Source organism: Delphinapterus leucas, chromosome 3, assembly GCF_059928025.1.
Source record: "Delphinapterus leucas isolate spDelLeu-1000000601 "Yukka" chromosome 3, BTC_Dleu_Yukka2, whole genome shotgun sequence".
NCBI lineage: Eukaryota > Metazoa > Chordata > Mammalia > Artiodactyla > Monodontidae > Delphinapterus > Delphinapterus leucas.
The window spans coordinates 77,864,033-77,883,889 of NC_143131.1; the positions used below are offsets into that span (position 1 = coordinate 77,864,033).

Below are 19,857 nucleotides of genomic sequence, written 5' to 3' on the forward strand. Positions count from 1 at the left end.
TAAATCATTATCTCCAATATTGTTTGTGACAACCTCAGGGATTTGAATACGGAAGTGAGAAGGAAACTTAAAATACCTTTCCCTGGACCTTTGAAGCATCCCATCAAGCATTCTCTAAGAATCCTCTTAGAGATTCATCCACAGCCTACTGAATAACCACTAGGTACAGAAAGCTGGACCAGGTTTTGAGAGGAGTCATCATAAGAAAGGTAATCAGAAGCAATAATCTATATATATATAAATATTAATGAATTATTATTATTTTTAACCAGGAGTGATGGGCTATAGGACAGAAGTGAGGTGAGGTACAGTACAGGTATATTTTAGGTAGGAAAGGTCACATTGGAGAAAGCTTGGACTTGAGAGGAGGTGAGCTGTGTAGGAGTCTGTATGGCTGGGATAAAGGTTACAAGTGAGGGAATATATGTCGCTCATTGGAGAGTCTTAAAGCCCTTCATCAGGAGTTTCCATTTCATTAGAGAAATAACCACAGGTCACTGAACACTTAGAAGAAGAATAAAGAGGGAGTTACAGAACTTGGTACAATGCTTATAGATGCTCAATAAGTGGTTTTTTTTCAATAGATGCCTACAACTGGCATCTCTTATTCAGAGTGTCAAACTCTCCTAACTAGTGTCACTTGCCAATTTTAGAGATCTTAATTAATAAACAGCTCTAGAACTGCTATATAGACTGAAATAAACAAAGGGGGAAAAGCACAAATTTATGTCTTTGTTAGAAATTTTCATCATGTAAAGTATATGCTTAGAAGCCCCAATCCCAATCTAGGAATCCGATTAGCCAGGATACTGGGGGTCCCAACAGAATTTCCTGTAGGGGACCTTTCATGCTTCCTCCCCTGTCCCTGCCCCAGCTGCTTGTCAACAACCAACCCCAGGCTCCCAGTTATTGATCACGTCCACAAGGAGGAGCCAGTATAGCCACACTGGTCACTCTTCTCACTGCTTCTCAGTTGTGGCTGAAGTCAAGAGAGCTCGCCAGCCAGAGGCGAACTGCTGTACCTTTTCTGAGGCACTGGCCCCTGATAAGCCACTTGCTTCTCTGGTGAAGAAGAGAGAAGCCAGGTGAGAGTCCAACATGGGAAGGAAGAAGACACCGGTTTTCAGTTGCTGCAGCAGAATCAATCCAGTGCTATTTGGGACTGTGAAGGGGGAGTCATGAAGTAAGGCAAGCAAATGAAAAATACTCAGCAGTAAAAGATTTTTTTCCAAAAAGCTGGGGTAGCCAACGAAATCTGAACCAAGAAAATGGCATGAAGATTTCAGGAAGAACTCTTTGTGTTAAGGGTGAATGTGGCTGGAGAGATATGATAAGGAGAAAGAAAAAGGAAGAAAAGAAGATTAATAATACCAGATTTTTGATGTGTAACTGTTTCATGTAACCTGTTTTTGTTCCTATTCGTGTTTGATAAATCACTGATGACCCGTGACCAGACACTATAATATTTTTAAATGATCTTTTCTAATTAGAAAGACAGCATGCCTAAATAAGTTTGAACAGCAGTGGAGATTGAAGGGTTTTTGCAAGAATGGTTGAAGAAAAACGAATGTCAGGAACTACTTTGCCTGTGCTGACATATATTTCTGTGTAATTTAGAACAACTCAGCAGCCTTGTCATGAAGTTTCTTGATACTAACTTAATCCCTCAAACCCTCAGTTTGATGTTAGAGTATTTAATAAATATGCTTTTAATGTAAAAAATCAGCAGACCCTCCATCATCAAATCACCCAAATAACTAAAACAGCTGCCATATCATTTGAATCCCCAGTAAAACTGGCAGTTTGGATGGTTTGGAGACACTTCCTAAGACCTCAGGCACTTTAGGTATTTTCATTTATGGTGTTTTCCTTCATCAAAATAACAAAGGATCCCCCCCCCCAAATATTCTATCACCAAGTTTTGTTGATTTTACCTCCTATAGATAAACTTCTTCATTTCTTTTCATCTCTACCTCTTGACAATTCTAATCCAAATCTCCATCATCTTCCACCAGGATTTTCAAAATAGCTCCTAGTTGGTCTCCAAGCATTCATTCTTATACTTTCATCTGTTTTCTACAATGCAGCTACACAACAAAAGGCAAATAAAATGATGCCACTTCCTATTTACAGACTTTTCAAAGGCTTCCCATTGCTCTTTGGGGAAAGACCACAAACCTTAACATGGCCAACAGTCCCTATGCAGTCTGGGAGTCTCCCTTTCACTGTCATCATGCACCAGGATCTTTCACACTCTGCTTGCTTCCACCTTCTCCAAGCTCCAGTACTTTTTCAATTCTTGGAGTGCAGCTTGGTTTCTCTAGCCACAGGGCCTTCGCATGTGCTATTTCCTCTGCTTGAAATATTTCCTCTCTTCCTGTGTTTTTGCCTTTATCAACTTCTATTCACACTTCAGACCTCATCTCCCATTTGACTTCCTTGGAGAATTCCTGTTCCCAACTAGAACAAATTCTCCTATATTTGCTCTACAGCAGCATGCACCTCTCTTTTATGGCACTTAAAACAGTTGTCATTTTACATTTCCTTCCATGATTATTTGATTTCTGAGCTCTCCACTGGATTTCAGTTCTACTGTATCCAAAGGGTCTAGCACAGGATTTGGCTTATAGTAGGTTCCTCGTGAATACCAGGATTATTTGAATAAATGAACACTTATACTTTATTCCTGTGTATGGATTAGCCAGCTAGCATATACTCCTTGGCTTGCACTGGGTGAAATAATATATTCTGAATTGGTGACTTTTAAAATGATGGGCTTTTATTTCTAAATGTTCTCTGTGAAAAAATGTCCTCACACACCCTTCCATCTGCGCATATGGGCCTATGCCTGTGCACATACATACATTCTTTTACAGTGCTAAGTTCTCCGAGTAGGTATTATTTCATAGTACTTGTTCGAAAAGAAAATTTTCTTCCTCACTGAATGAAATATAGATACTTAAATCATTCTTTGCAAATATTACATATGTGCTCGTTGTTTAATTTTTTTAAAGGATAGAGAAAAATACCTTGAAAAGGGTGAATTTTTCAATGAGTTTAAAACACTTCCAAATTTGAAGTTGTAATTCACTATTTTTATTTACAATCTAGGGAAAAATGCCAGTAATTCCTTTCCAGCAGAAAAAATATACCAACTTTAATCATGCATTATTTTAAGCCAGCAATACACACATTGCTGAAATAGAGTATTTAAACTTGCCTAAGAAATTATGTCTACTCCTAAAATGTGTTGCAATCAGAACTAGTGAGAATAGCTACCAGTATGTGAAAGTACCCTGAGTCTAATAAATAAATTCTGGTAAATTGTGGCAGAAAGTGCACTGGCAAGCATACCGATGCAGGTCAAACCTGATATTTTTTAACGTCACTTCAACAGTGCTGGAGTAATTAGCTCCTCTGTATCCCTTGTCAGTTTCTCATAGCAGCATGGTGTGCAAGGAAGTACAGACAGCCAGGGCTGGAAAATGGGTAACACCGATATGGAAGTCCATCAAGAAGATGAAAAGTACTCACTAATCATTCATCAAACAAATACCAGAAAGCAGAAACTCTATTGTAATTTCACCTCATTTTCTTTGTTATGGTACATCTGACAATATAATCAAAATAGTAAGGTCTGGACACCTCAATGTGGAAAAATATAATCTCTGAATAAATACCACCATTTGCTACAAATAACAGTCTGAAACTGGAAAATAAAATAATGATAAAAGATGCAAACGTATCCCTTATTTATAAGAGGTTCTGATCCGGAGAATAAAATAGGAAATTTGAATTCAAAAAATACAATACAACTAGACTACTGATACCCAGGATACTCACAGAAACAAAGAACAGGCCAGATCTTCTTATGCTGTTTCTCTTTAATATTACCTCTGGGTTCAGAGAAGGCTCACGACATTCAAACAAGTGAGAGCAAGAAAGCTACAACTAGGCTGAGGGGGAACTTACCACATCCCTGTGTTCTCCTTCCTTAGGGGTAAGGACGACTGAGAGCAAAATGATTCCAAGATCATGGTCAGGATAGTGGGGATCTTTCAGTGTGACGGTCACATCCGTGGGCCTATGATATAAAATATTAAGATTTTGAGCATGAAGGAAACCATCGACAAAACTACTGAATGAGAAAAGATAGTTGCAAATGATATATCCAATAAGGGTTTAATACCCAAAATATATAAAGAACTCATACAACTCAGTATCAAAAAAACAAGCAATTTGATTTAAAAATGGATAAACATGTTTCCAAGAAAGACATGCAGATGGCCAACAGACACATAAAAAGATGCTCAAAATCACTAATTATCAGGGAAATGCAAATCAAAACCACAATATTGTCACCTCACACCTGTCAGAATGGTGATTATCAAAAAAGCAACAAACAATAAGTGTTCGTGAGGTTGTGGAGAAAAAGGAACACCTGTATACTGTTAGTGGGAATTTAAATTGGTGCAGCCACTATGGAAAATGATACTGAGGTGCCTCAAAAAATTAAAAATAGAACTATCATATGATCCAGCAATTCTACTCCTGGGTATCTATCCAAAGGAAACAAAAACAGCAATTGGAAGAGATACATGCACCCCTATGTTTATTGTAGCATTATTTACAATAGCCAAGATATGGAAACAACCAAAGTATCCACTGATAGATGAAAGGATAAAAAAGATGTGGTATTTATGTGTATATATATCTATATATGTATATACACACACACACACAAAGGAATATTACTCAGCCATAAAAAGAGAGTGAAATCTTGCCATTTGCAACAATACAGATGGACCTGGAGGGTATCATGCTAAGTGCAATAAGCCAGACCAAGACAGATAGCATATGATTTCACTTATATGTCAAATCTAAAAATCAAAACAAATGAAAAAACTAAACAAAGCAGAAACAGACTCATGGATACACAGAACAAACTGTTGCCAGAAGGGAGGGGAGTGGGGGAATGGGCTAAATAGGTGAAGGGAATTAAGAGGCATAAACTTCCAGTCATAAAATGAATACACAGGGATATAATGTACAGCATAGAGAATATAGCCAACAATGTTGTAATAACTTTGTATGGTGACAGATGGTTACTAGACTTATTGAGATCATTTTGTAATGTCTATAATTGTCAGAGCCACAATGTTGTATACCTGAGACCAGTACTGTATGTCAACTATGCTTCAATAAAAAATAAATATATAAAATAAAAAAAAAGATTTTGAACTGTCATTAAATGAATAAGCAAAAATATATACTATATATATATATATATTAACATCTTTATTGGGGTATAATTGCTTTACAATGGTGTATTAGTTTCTGTTTTATAACAAAGTGAATCAGTTATACATATACATATGTTACCATATCTCTTCCCTCTTGCGTCTCCCTCCCTCCCATCCTCCCTATATATATATATATTTTTAACATCTTTATTGGAGTATAATTGCTTTACAATGGTGTGTTAGTTTCTGCTGTATAACAAAGTGAATCAGCTATATGTATACATATATCCCCATATCCCCTCCCTCTTGCATCTCCCTCCCACCCTTCCTATCCCACCCCTCTAGGTGGTCACAAAGCACCGAAACTGAGTTATTTGTAGTGAGGTGAATGGACCTAGAGTCTGTCACACAGAATGAAGTAAGTCAGAAAGAGAAAAATAAATACCGTATGCTAACACATATATATGGAATCTAAAAAAAAATGGTTCTGAAGAACCTAGGAGCAGGACAGGAATAAAGATACAGACATAGAGAATGGACTTGAGGACACAGGGAGGGGGAAGGGTAAGTTGGGACAAAGTGAGAGGGTGCATGGACTTATATATACTATATATTTTTAAGAAGAAAAGGAATTTTGTCTTCCTTTAATTTCCTGGTACAATTTTTGTTGTTATTAAAATAACATCAATGTATTAAGTTATCCAATAAATCATGGGACAATTGGGTATACTTGGATTCACTGCCTAAGTTTCAGCTCTTCACGGGGTTCTAGAAAGGCTGTGAGGTTGCTGGAAAGGCTACGGAAGTACAGCAGTATGAAGAAAATTGTAAGGCCCTTCTCTGTGATCTCTAAATACACAGAGAGCAATAGCAGCTATTTTCTATAAATTTGAGTCCAACAACTCAATGACGGTCTTTTACTGACCACTACCATCCTTTTAGTTCTTTAAGATTTTTTTTTCTTAATCAGAAGTATGATTTAGAGTAAATAAACAAGTGGAAGAAGAGAAAAATATAAAATATAAATTGCCTGATATACATTATAAATATACTTAAAAAACAACGTATAGTTATTTGAAGAACTTCTACTATTTAAAATAATGCTTCTATTTTTGGCTATTTAAACCTATGCCTAACTTTTTAGATTCAGAAATGCAAGGAAACCAGCACTTAGAAGAGGTGATCAATACTTAGAAGGCTTCAGAATTAGATAAGTATCTCTGAGGAAGAGATTATGAATTGCTCAATATTACCCACAGTAGCTTTTAGAAAATAATGTAAAATACACATTCAGCTGATAATGTGTACGTAATATCTTGTTTACATATTTCAATTAATATTGAACAAATAGGGGTTCATGCCCTCTACAAGCCTAAGGGACTGTGGAACATTCAGCACCACACTTGAATCCTGAAATGTTGACAAATTAGGAATGTTCCCTTGCCTGTTCAATCATTTATTCATTTAATTCACAAAACATGAATTGAACATATGTGATACTAGGTTCTGGGTAAAAACCAGCAGTCAAGACCAAAGATAAGACACTTGTCTTCATGGAGCTTAACATTTAGTAAATGATACTGTTGGATTCTAGTACTGGGGAGATGGCTTGATGGGGAAAGTGGTCCAAATAAAAACTTTCCATCCTGGCTGCACCTCAGAATCAACTGGGAAGCTTTTAAAAAGTGCATAATCCTGCACGCTATCCATAATGATTCTGGTTCTGTAGATTGTGGGTGGTGTCTGGAAATCTATGCATTTATAAATGTCCCCAAATAATTTGGGGGAACCACAGGTACCTTTCAATGCTAAGATTTTACAATACTAGGACACTCTTTCAAATGATGCTTAATTTACCAATTCAAGAAATGGTGTTATGAAAAATATGAACAGTTTTTTGATGTCAGGGGTTTTAATTGAAACATAAGTAACCTATCAAACTGATAATATACATAAGTTACAATAGTTGTGATGCAAATTGCTCCAATATTAATTATGGATTAATTATGATTAGTTATAACTAATCATAGTGGTTTGATGATAACAACGTGTTCCTTTTATTTTAACAAATGCATATTAGGCATTATAGTATATATGTATATATATATGTACATACACACACATACACACATATGTATTTATATGGGGTTACAATTTGATTTGGTTCATTTTCCTGTAAAAATGATTAAATATAAAAATTAATAGCCAAAACTTCATTACATTTTTATAATGATGACATGATAAAGATTTAAGAAATTTGTAATTCTTTATGATGCTTATTTATTATTTTTTTCAAAAGCAATACCTTCATGCATTATATAGTAGCGTAAGGATTTATACGGCTACTATTATTATCCATCTGTCTACATCCAGAGGGTACTGATTTCTTTTTTTTTTTCCGGTCCCACTGCATGGCTTATGGGATCTTAGTTCCCCAACCAGGGATTGAACCCAGAACCCAGGCCCTTGGCAGTGAAAGTGCGGAGTCCTAACCACTGGACTGCCAGGGAATTCCCATGTTGACTTCTATACATAGAATGTAATGGCATACACAAATATGTGATTTTCTTTTTTTTTTTTTTTTTCGGTACGCGGGCCCCTCACTGTTGTGGCCTCTCCCGTTGCGGAGCACAGGCTCCGGACGCGCAGGCTCAGCGGCCATGGCTCACGGGCCCAGCTGCTCCGCAGCATGTGGGATCTTCCCAGACCGGGGCACGAACCCGTGTCCCCTGCATCGGCAGGCGGACTCTCAACCACTGCGCCACCAGGGAAGCCCAATATGTGATTTTCAAAAGCGGTAATTTGATGTTTATGTGGTTTTGAGGGGAGGGTATAGTTAGCTAAATACATAAAATAAGTAATGTGGTAAAATAAACACCAAATGCTTATACATAATCTTTTGGGTTTTTTACCCATCTCATATGTTTTTTTCCATTTAAAATTATTTTTCACCAGTAATCTATCTTTAATAGAGAAAAAGAGAAAGTTATGCTCTGTGATTAAACCTAGTAATTTGCATACCCTTATGCAGAATCTACAGAGAAAATAACCGTGGCCTTTACGAAGAACAGCACAGCCCAGTCTAGCTGGAGCTCAGTTTCATGATAACGGACCACATACAACACCACCTAGGACTTCCTTCCGCCATGATGAGGCGGGGAGCAAGCAATCACCCCAAGGTCAGGCCTGCTAGGCTCTGGGTTGGAATGAAGGACACATAGGAAGTATAGAAAAGGCCACTCTTTTGTCCAGTCTGAGGCACAGATGACCATTGGAAGACCACCAATAAGCTGCCACTGTGCTCAGACTACAACATATAAGGAGTTCTACTATTTATATTTCAACTACATTTAAAATATAAAGTTGTGATCTGACCCATTACTCTGCTTTCCACTATTCCTGCCACATGATATAACATGATCATCTAAACCAGCGGTCCCCAACGTTTTTGACACCAGGGACCAGTTTCCTGGAAGACAATTTTTCCACAGACTGGGGATTGGGGGGTGGGGGATGGTTTCAGGATGATTCAAGTGCATTACATTTATTGTGCACTTTATTTCTATTATTACTACATTGTAATATATAATGAAACAATTATACAACTCACCATAATGCAGAATCGGTGGGAGTCCTGAGCTTGTTTTCACTTGCCACTCACTGATAGGTTTTGTTTTTTTTTTACATCTTTATTGGATTATAATTGCTTTACAATGTTCTGTTAGTTTCTGCTGTACAACAAAGTGAATCAGCTATATGTATACCTATATCTCCTCCCTCATGAGCCTCCCTCTCTCCCTCCCCATCCCACCCCTTTAGGTCGTCACAAAGCACCGAGCTGAGGGGCTTCCCTGGTGGTGTACTTGTTAAGAATCTGCCTGCCAATGCAGGGGACACAGGTTTGAGCCCTAGTCCGGGAAGATCCCACATGCTGCGGAGCAAGTAAACCTGTGTGCCACAACTACTGAGCCTGTGCTCTAGAGCCCGTGAGCCACAACTACTGAGCCCATGTGCCACAACTACTGAAGCCTGTGCACCTAGAGCCTGTGCTCCACAACAAGAGAAGCCACTGCAATGAGAAGCCTGTGCACTACCACAAAGAGTAGCCTCCACTCGCCAGAACTAGAGAAAGCCCGCCCACAGCAATGAAGACCCAATACAGCCAAAAATAAACAAATAAATAAATAAATTTATTAAAAAAAAAAAGCACAGAGCTGATCTCCCTGTGCTATACAGCAGCTTCATGAGTCTGCAAGCAATGGATTTATTATGGTCTCTGTGCAGTCAAACCTCTCTGCTAATGATAATCTGTATTTGCAGCCACTCCCCAGAGCTAGCATCACCGCCACAGCTCAACCTCAGATCATCAGGCATTAGATTCTTATAAGGAGCACGCAACTGTGCAACCTAGATTCCTCGCAAGTGCAGTTCACAGTAGGGTTCGCGCTCCTATGAGAATCTAATGCTGCTGATCTGACAGGAGGCAGAGCTCAGGCCGTAATGCGAGTGACGGGAGCGGCTGTAAATACAGATGAAGCTTTGCTCGCTCGCCTGCTGCTCCCCTCCTGCTCTGCAGCCCGGCTCCTAACAGGGGTTGGGACCCCTGATGTAAACCATCTCTTTAAAACCACCAAAGATGATTTGGCAGCCTCCTTTGCAATCCATTCCAGCACTACTGGACCTTTTTTTTTTTTTTTTTTGGTACGCGGGCCTCTCACTGTTGTGGCCTCTCCCTTTGCGGAGCACAGGCTCTGGACACGCAGGCCCCGGACGCGCAGGCTCAGCAGCCATGGCTCACGGGCCCAGCCGCTCCGCGGCATGTGGGATCTTCCCGGACCAGGAAACGAACCCGTGTCCCCTGCATCGGCAAGCAGACTCTCAACCACTGCGCCACCAGGAAGCCCCACTGCTGAACCTTTTAAAACCTATTTTTTCTTCTGTAGTATTAATCAATTCTTAGCTCCTATGTTGAAATACATTAAAAAAAAAGCCCATAATTTGGTTCAAGGAATGGTTAATATTTATAACATTAATTTAGTTATAACTAATCATTACTTTACAACTAGCAAGCAATGATGAGTTAATGTAAATGAGTAAATACAACCAATCTGCCTCCACTTTCGGGCTACTCCTCGGTAACCTAGGATTACTGATGATGGCAAAATTAGATTCTACTTCGGCTTAAGTGATAAGAGTGCTGCTATTTTCGATGCATAGTGTACTCATCTTATTTCCTATGTGATGGCCTCATTCTTAAATTACTAATTATGATTAACACGTATCATCTTCTTTATGCCCCACTATAATCATACCATCAATGTGAGAGCAAGGAACGTGTCTTAATCTAGATTCCTGGTGCTCAGCACAGTCTGGGGGACAAAGAAAGTGTCTTAAGAATTTTTCTGCTGGGGACTTCCCTGGCAGTCCAGGTCCGGTGGTTAGGACTCCGTGCTTCCACTGCAGGGGGTATGGGTTGCATCCCTGGTTAGGTAACTGAAATCCCTCATTCTGCATGGCGTGGCCAAAAAAAAAAAAAGAATTTTTCTGCTGAATAGTTGTTGTCGAATGAGATAGTGAGGGAAGGTGCTAAGTATTATTTCCACCAGGTAAGTAAGAAAGACATACTTGAGAAAGTCTGGCTAGCACAAAGACTCACAACCATAAATGACAGAACAGTGACTAGAACCCAGATCTGTTGACATTTTCTGTTACATAGGCCCAGTTTCATAAAAAGGTATAGTGATATTACAACAGTTCAAAAGTTACCTGTTTAACTCCAATTGTGTGAGATCCAGAAAGGCTGAGCCCATAAAGTCATCCTGTAGTCCAAAGTCATAGTCAAATACCTATGAAGCCAAAGACACAGACATTATTATAAACAATTCCAATATAAGCTTTAAGTGAAAAAGTCTTCATTATAAAATACTGGTTGTCTATGTCACCAAAATCAATAAAATTTCCTAAGATTTATTTTTAAAATTTTATTTGTTTTTGTGTTTTGAAATACTAAGGTCTCACAAAACATTCAAAGGAAATTACACTTAATTTTATAATTAAAATTACTGATTTGTATAAAGTAGAACGTCAAAGAAGGTGATAACAAAATCAAATAAATTATAGTGAATCCTCAAAAATGTGGGAACCACAGGCTTATAATATTTTCCTCTCATTATAGATGGTCTATTAGCATTACTGAAAGGCAAAGTGAGTTGGTATGAAATTCAACAAATATGTCTTCCATACTGGGCTGTAGGTGATGAAGATATGACTCCAATTTCTTGTATTTTTCAGGTCATCAAAGATATATTCTCTGATATTATAGGACAATGCCATTTTAAACATACAAATAAGTAAACATTAAGCTATTATGATTAAAGTACTTCATAAAGTTATTCTAAGGTTAAATTAAATTTTTATTATCACAAGCAATGATTAGGGCATAATATTAAAATGACTAGCAACAACAAAACAGAAAGAAAAAGAAAAGAATGTATTTCTTTCTTCTGTCAAAACTATTTATCTTCTTTGTGCCCTTCACGGTTTGTATTCATACTATGATGAACAAGACAGGCAACGTGCTTGACCTTCTGAACCCTACATTGAACAGCTGGGAGAGTCCATAAAAACGCAAATAGATATATACAGTTCAGTGAGGAGCACCATGGAGACAGAAGTGTAAGGCAATGTGTTGGGAGCTGATATTTTATTTTATTTTATTTTATTTTATTTTATTTTATTTTTTGCACGGGCCTCTCACTGCTGTGGCCTCTCCCGTCGCCGAGCACAGGCTCCGGACGCGCAGGCTCAGTGGCCATGGTTCACGGGCCCAGCCGCTCTGCGGCATGTGGGATCTTCCCGGACCGGGGCACGAACCCGTGTCCCCTGCATTGGCAGGTGGACTCTCAACCACTGCGTCACCAGGGAAGCCCAATTTTTTAAACTAATTAAAAAAAATTTTTTATTCAGGTATAGTTGATGTACAATATTATATAAGTTTTAGGTGTACAACACAGTGATTCACAATTTTTAAAGGTTATACTCCGTTTATAGTTATTATAAAAAGTGGCTATATTCCCTGTGCTGTACAATATATCCTGTAGCTGATTTATTTTATACATAGTAGTTTGTACCTCTTAATCCTCTACTCCTATCTTGCCCCTCCCCCCTTCCCTTTCCCCATTGGTAATCACTAGTTTGTTCTCTATATTTATGAGTCTGTTTCTTTCTTGTTATATTTATTAGTTTGTTGTATTTTTTAGATTCCACATATAAGTGACATCATACAGAATTTGTCCTTCTCTGTCTGACTTATTTCACTTAGTGTAATACCCTCTAAGTCCATCTGGTTGTTGCAAGTGGCAAAACTTCATTCTTTTTTTATGGCTGAGTAATATTCCATCTCACACACACACACACACACACACACACACACACACACACAAACACCATATCTTCTTTATCCAACCATCTCCTGATGGACACCTAGGTTGTTTCCATACCTTGGCAATTATAAATAAAGCTGCCACGAACATTGGGGTACATGTGTCTTTTCTAATTAGTGTTTCCATTTTCTTTGGATATATATCCAGGAGTGGACATACATCCATTTTAATGGTACAGTTCAATGAGTTTTGACAAATGTCTATGGCTATGCAACCACTGACACAGTCAAGGTGGAAGACAATTCCATAACTCCCAAAGTTCCCTCATGATCCTTTTCAACATTCTTCTTCCTCACCTGCTCTGCCCTTAGCAAACACCGATCTGCTTTCTGTTTCATAGATTTGCTTTGTTTTTCTATAATTTCATATAACAAACTACTGGTTACCAAGGGGGGAAAGGGGGGGTGGAATGAATGGGAGATTGGGATTGACATATATGTACCACAATGTATAAAATAGATAACTAGTGAGACCCTACTGTATAGCACAGGGAACTCTACTCAATGCTCTGTGGTGACCTAAATGGGAAAGAAATCTAAAAAAAAGTGGATATACGTATACATGTAACTGATTCACTTTGCTGCACGGCAGAAACTAACACAACATTGTAAAGCAACTCTACTCCAATAAAAACTAATTAAAAAAAGTAAAAAACCCATGATGCTGAGTGATACAAGCATTCAATGAGAATATACATTTGGAGCTGATATTTTAAATTGGGAGTCCAGGAAGGCCTCTCAGAGGAAGTGTGATTGTGTAGAGACTACAATGATGAGAACGATTAAGCCATTAGAGTGACACTGGAATGGGAAGAGCGCACCAGGTGGAGGAAACAGCAAGTGATTAGCATGTTCAAGGATCAGCCAGCAGCCAGTGTGGCTGAAGCAGACTGAGAAAGATGAAGAGAGGAAGGAAGTTGGAGGGAGAGCTCAGAGCTAGATCAGATGGGGTCATTTCCAAAGAACTCTAAGTGAATGGGAGTTGGCTAATTTCCATCCATTTAAACATTTTCTTACTCATTTATTTCCTTGGTCAACACTGAGTAAATGCTTATTATGTGCCAGACACTGTGCTAGGTATTGAGTAAACTGTGGTGAGGAAATCTCACATTGTCAATGCTTATAGTTTAGTGAGGGAGGCAGATGTTAAACAAGGAAGTGCACAGGTGATAGAATTACAAACTTAGATGACTGTTGTAAAGAAAAGAACAGGGTACAAAAAGAAAAAAAATTACATTGGAGATCAGGGAAAGCTTTTAAGGTTGATAAAAAGGTTAATAGATGGAGTTTAGAGTTGTGTTTCTGACCTTTTCAAATAGAAAATCATTGTATTGCTCACTGGAGTAAATGAGCATAAACAGGTAAGTCTGCTCTTGAAAGGATGACCCAGACCACTGGACTCTCCAGAAGGTGAGAATGCACTGGGCTGAGAGAACCCGTAGCTCAGCATCCCTCTGCCCAATCCTTGACACAACAGTTAAAAAGCTCCAAGCTGGGGCTTCCCTGGTGGCGCAGTGGTTGGGGGTCTGCCTGCCAATGCAGGGGACACAGGTTCGTGCCCTGGTCTGGGAAGATCCCACATGCCGCAGAGCGGCTGGGCCCGTGAGCCATGGTCGCTGAGCCTGCGCATCCGGAGCCTTTGCTCCGCAACGGAAGAGGCCACAACAGTGAGAGGCCCGCGTACCGCAAAAAAAAAAAAAAAAAAAGCTCCAAGCTGAGGGAGTAGCATGTACAGAAGCCTTGTATCAGTTACTGTTTTCTTTTCTCTAGTACAGGTGTACTGCAATTTAAACAAACTTAATATGTAAAAAGTTGATATTAAAAAAAATAAATCCCTTGCTTTACAAAGGGATTCTTAAATTAGAAGAGTCACAAGGGATTTATTTAAGTTATAAGCTCCTCTAATGCCTTTTAAATTATTCAATTTATAGTCATTTGATTTACTTACAACCTTTCAGGAGTACATTTGTTGTAGAAAGCACAGCACTCCCGCAGTAAATATTCTCCTTGATCAATTACACTTCTGAACTTTAGTCATCTGCTCAGTGGCATATCTTATACAACTGACACCTTGGTATTTGCAAGTGGCTGCAGTAGTGTATTTTACAACATAAAATTTACACCAAAATTAGAGAAATTTCTCTTGTGCAATCTCTTCTGATTGTATCAGCCTTAAGGATTAAAATCTTGGGGAGACTACAGTGACATACAATCCATGAGAAGACCTGGGATTCACCTACACGTATGAAGTGGAAAGCTGTGAATCCAGTGAATTTATCGGTATAGACAGCCCAAATGGGTTAGTCAACATTCAAACTCTGTTTATTCTCAGGGGGAGAGTCTTTTCTACCGTCCTAATGCTAGATGTTTACATTAGTTCTCAATTCCTATTACTCAGCAAAGGCATAAACACAGGGAAGAATGGAAACACCAGAATCCATTCCTTAATGAAATTGTTTGCTATGCAATTTGGTTCCAAGCTCTATAAACTATTTGTCAGAGGGAGCATTGCTCTAGGTGAAGTGTCAGAAAATATAGAACATAGAAGAGTGATGAAATAGGAGAGGCACTCCCACTGCAATAAGAAGCACAGTTAATGACGATTAATGTTTACTCAACATTTACCATATATAAGGCATTGTGTTAAACACATCATATAGATTTTTAAATTTCATTCTTATACAACCCAGTGAACAAAGTATTGTTTCCATTTGTCAGATAAGGAATCCAAAGCTTAAAACATTTATGTTACTTGCCCCTAAATGCCCGGGCTAAGAAGAGGTCAGATTCAAATCTTGTAATGGATTTCAGACACAGAGCATATTTAAAGTGATGTACAGTCAGGGCTGAGGGTCGTTGGTATATGAAATTCTTTTTAGGACCCTTAGAACCTACTGAGAAATAATTTTGGACAAGACAGTTATATGGTCCTTAGCTTGACCCATGCTTTAAGTACCTTTTCAATTTTAAATCTTAAGCTTGGATAGATGTGAGTTATTTAAGGAACTATCAAGTTTGTTAAAATGACAATCTTAGAATCAGTACTATGGCTCCAAACAGAATAGTTTTTCTAGTTATCAAAATCTTTCTATTATTTAGAAGAGCACTTTCAATTTAGCTCTTCTAGCTCATGATTAGGCCAAACAAGCAACAATTTACATTTCTCCTTTTAGATTACTTCTACCTCTTTCCACTGTAATTCTGGGTGCTCATCATGTACCTGGAATAATAGTGTCAGTGAAATTACAATGGAGAATCTGAATTTAATTCAACGGAAATGGATGCTGAATTTACTCTATTATTTAAGATGTGTGCTGGAGCATCTCTGTGGATACACAGCAGGCTCCAGGGGCTCTTATCTCAATTAGAAGCACTGCATTTAACTCCCAGATTCTACTGCTACCCTACGATAAATATGTTTCAAGCCCATCTCTGCAGCCTTGTTTTTATACCTGCCCTTACTGTGAAGTCATTCATAACTGAAGGAATATTCTCTTTTTATCAAAATTAAAAGCTATATGAATTCCAACCAATTGGAAAGTGTATTTATTTATTTTGTGTAGTATTTAAAAATGACACTACCAAGAGTTTTTAAAATTTGTTTTTACTAGAAATGTTATAAGTACTGTAACTTCAGTGTGATTTTATAACCTTAGCTTAGAACTGAATTTTGTTTCCCTTGGTAATCTTTACACTGATAGAAATCAGATTACAGTGTGCATGTGGACTTCTTTTTCATTGAACCATAGAGAGGAGGGTTGAAGACAATATTTTCTAATCATCTAGTTCATGGATGCATTTTCATATTACCTGTCACTACAGAATCAGTTAGTCCCTAAGAAATCTTTCAGGCAAGATTAATTTCCTATCACAGAGGATGTGGGCATCATATAAAAGCCAATCACACAGAGCTATGTAGAGACGATGAAAATAATGCAATCTTCATGAAGTTCTAGTAACTTAAAATATCATTTCCACCAATGTATATTATTTAGGTCTTTGTGTGTCCCACATTAGGCAAAAAGTAGATAACACAAAACATGGGAAAAGTAAAGGTGAAAGTCAGAAATTTTTTTTCAAAAGAAGCCCTATGCATGGTCCAGAAAATGAAAATCAAATGAAAAAGATCAAAGCATATTAAAAAGTATAAAGCATTCATAAAAATAAAGTCTTGTTATTTTATGTTTGTACTAGTATTTGAGAGGTCAGTGTGATTTCTGTTTAACTTATTTTTTATTATGTAGAAATGTAAAAAAAAGTGTCAAATCTTTTACAATTCACTATGTATCTTCTTCTGTAAGGTGGAAGTTAAGTTGTGGCTACATAATGTTGTACTTTGGAAACTCAAAGTGGTAAAAAACAAAAACCACCCTTGGGTTTTCTCTCCTAACTTCTTTGTTCCCAGTGTGACATTAACCAGGCCTTTGGTCTATAGGCAGTGTTACAGTCTCCGTTTTCAGTATGTAAGTGTATCTATTCTTGCTCTCTTAAACCAAAACAAAAATTTTTGCCACCATTTTTTTCTGTGTACCTAAGATTTTTGTTCGTTTTTGAGACTATTATGATATTCCTTTTGAAATACACATTTGACATCTGGATTTCTGCACAGAAGAATTTCATTCTTGAACACAAAAGAATAGCAGAGGGACCCAACCATTACCTAATGTAACACTGGAACATTCATTTGTAACCGCTTTAAAGACTGGAGATCCACATGCTTCTGTCATAGAGTAATATCCCATTCAAGAAACAGATCCACAGCAAACGCAATTAGAAATTAATCCTTTTCTTCCATAATTTTTCTCTTAAGGGACATTATATGAGATCCCAATGGTCCAGTGCTATCCTTATTAACCCTGCTTTCCTTTCCTATCCATTTCCTTCATGGTTGCAACTGCTCTAACTTATTTCTTCTAAACCTCCCTAGGAATAAGCTTCCTTAATCCTACTTTTTAAAAATTCCTTTTTTCCCCTTATCTCAGTTCTTTATTATGAAGGTATTTCCTTTTTTCTCATGTAGACATTTCTTTCTCTCTAGAGATGAGGAGTATCTCTGACCATGGAGGTCTTCCCTTTGGTGGGAGGAGGGTTGGCCATGAAGACTCTCACATTAATAATTCTTGGGTCACGATTTTTGAACACTAAAAGATAGCTCACTAATTCTATTTAACTGATTTCCTTTAGCCATTGTCCATTTGAGACAATTTCTTAAGCAAATACAGGTCTATGCTCCCCATAATGACTTCTAGAAACTTATCAACTACATACTTGTAGTTCTCTTTTTCATCGATTTGATAAATGGTCCTGCTATGATTTTAGTAACATCTTGATTACTTTTTCCTTTCTGTGGAAAACAGAAACAGCTGGAAGCAATGCAAATGAAGATTTGAGGGGAAGAAGGATGCCCAGAGATTGCTGAAAGAGTGATCAAGTGACCTTTGGGGCTCATGTGCCAGTTGTGACAATTTAGAGAGAAGGATGGGGCATGTGATGTGGTAAAAAGCAGAAAAACGTTTGGTCACTGCATGGATAGTCAGAACATAAGAGTCAAAAAGAATATAAGTACCTAGAGATATGAATTAAAGGGAAGTCAGGTTTGAAAGTAAAATAAGGAATTAAGGTTAACTCCATAAATTCTTCTTCTTCTTTTTTTTTTTTTCTAACTACATCAAATGAAAGGAAATACTTTTTTTTTCCCCCCATCTTTGGTAATGTAATAGAGACAGGAGTTTTCCTTCCTCTATTATGTTTACCCTCCTCACCTTCCAAGTAAAGCATTTTGTTTGCAACCAGGAATGGTAGATCCCTGATATAATTCTTTCTAAAATATTTATTTATTTATTTATTTATTTATGGCTGCGTTGGGTCTTCGTTGCTGTGCGTGGGCTTTTCTCTAGTTGCAGCGAGCAGGGGCTACTCTTCATTGTGGTGTGTGGGCTTCTCATTGTGGTGGCTTCTCTTGTTGTGGAGCACAGGCTCTAGGCACATGGACTTCTGTAGTTGTGGCATGCAGGCTCAGTAGTTGTGGCTCGCGGGCTCTAGAGCACAGGCTCAGTAGCTGTGGCACACAGGCTTAGTTGCTCCGCAGCATGTGGGATCTTCCTGGACCAGGGCTCAAACCCATGTCCCCTTCATTGGCAGGTGGATTCTTAACCGCTCTGCCACCAGGGAAGTCTCCCCTGCTATAATTTTTAAACAGAAAAGGTGTGTTCTGTGTAAGCTCTTCCTAGATTATATGGAGTCTTGTTTTTATACGTTCCCAAAGTGCACTAAATCAGTTAACTGCACCAAGCAGGAGGAGATAGACTTCATAATTCTCCTAAATATAACTGGCAATAGAGCTGTCCAGAAGAAAGATGCTCCCACCAGCTCCCCCTCCCCTATAGCTCATTTCTATCACATCACCAACAGATTAGAATTGTGCATAGCAGAATATACCTCTGGTGAAAAACCTCATCAGACAGACAGACATTATAAGAAACCATTAAACGGGGATTTCTATATCAGATTACATTAGGGAAAAACAAATAAATGGTTCACCTTTATGTACAATGGTTCCTTAAGATGTTCAACAAGAAGGCAAGCTTTCTCCTCCCACACAGGATTGAGGCTCTTGTGTATTATTTTACTTCTAAAAACTTCTTTTCCTCCAATTTTAAACTTCACGTATGGATCACTTGTCCCTGTTAAAGAGATACAAATTGATCCATGTTAATCATGCTTTTCTACAGAAGCAAGAGAATAGCTCATCTAAACATTAGAAAGTATTTAAAGGAATAAAATTTAAGTAAACCTTATCACATGAGAAAAATAAGGATTAAGTGCCTTTTCCTAAATTTTCCCTTAAATATTCAAGTGACAGTAAATAATAATAAAATTATTATTATTATATCTTCTGATCTTAATACTGTAACCCTGTTCTGGTATTTTAAAACTCTACTGCATGCTGCATTTATAAATTTAATTCATGCTGTAAATGATAGAGATTAATCTGACGTTTCATCTGGTCAACTATAAAAAAGATGATCCATGATCTTGGCTGATTTAACAAGTTTTAGACATATATGCTGCTAAAAATTTACACTAGTTTAATAGGTTTTGGAAAAGGTGAGTCTTAAATTGAGCTTCAGTTTTATCCTTGGTTCCATATTTTCTTCACAGGTATCAATTTTA

The 19,857-nt window shown here is 37.8% G+C and overlaps 1 protein-coding gene across 16 annotated transcripts in view; it reads right to left on the reverse strand.

Annotated features, from left to right (window-relative positions):
- Positions 1-19,857, reverse strand: part of MCTP1 (multiple C2 and transmembrane domain containing 1) — a 357,505-nt gene that overhangs the window by 242,505 nt on the left and 95,143 nt on the right. For 15 of the 16 annotated variants that reach the window (XR_016392454.1, XM_089908374.1, XM_089908376.1 and 12 more), the window contains exons 3-5: positions 19,225-19,367; positions 11,010-11,089; positions 3,973-4,084 (exon numbers count right to left, since the gene is read on the reverse strand). Coding sequence is in view for 15 of the 16 variants with exons in the window: in XM_089908374.1 (XP_089764500.1) it covers positions 3,973-4,084; positions 11,010-11,089; positions 19,225-19,367 (335 nt within the window). In the remaining variant the exon portion in view is untranslated. The remainder of the gene's footprint in view (positions 1-3,972; positions 4,085-11,009; positions 11,090-19,224; positions 19,368-19,857) is intronic. The other variant, XM_089908380.1, reaches the window with a different exon arrangement.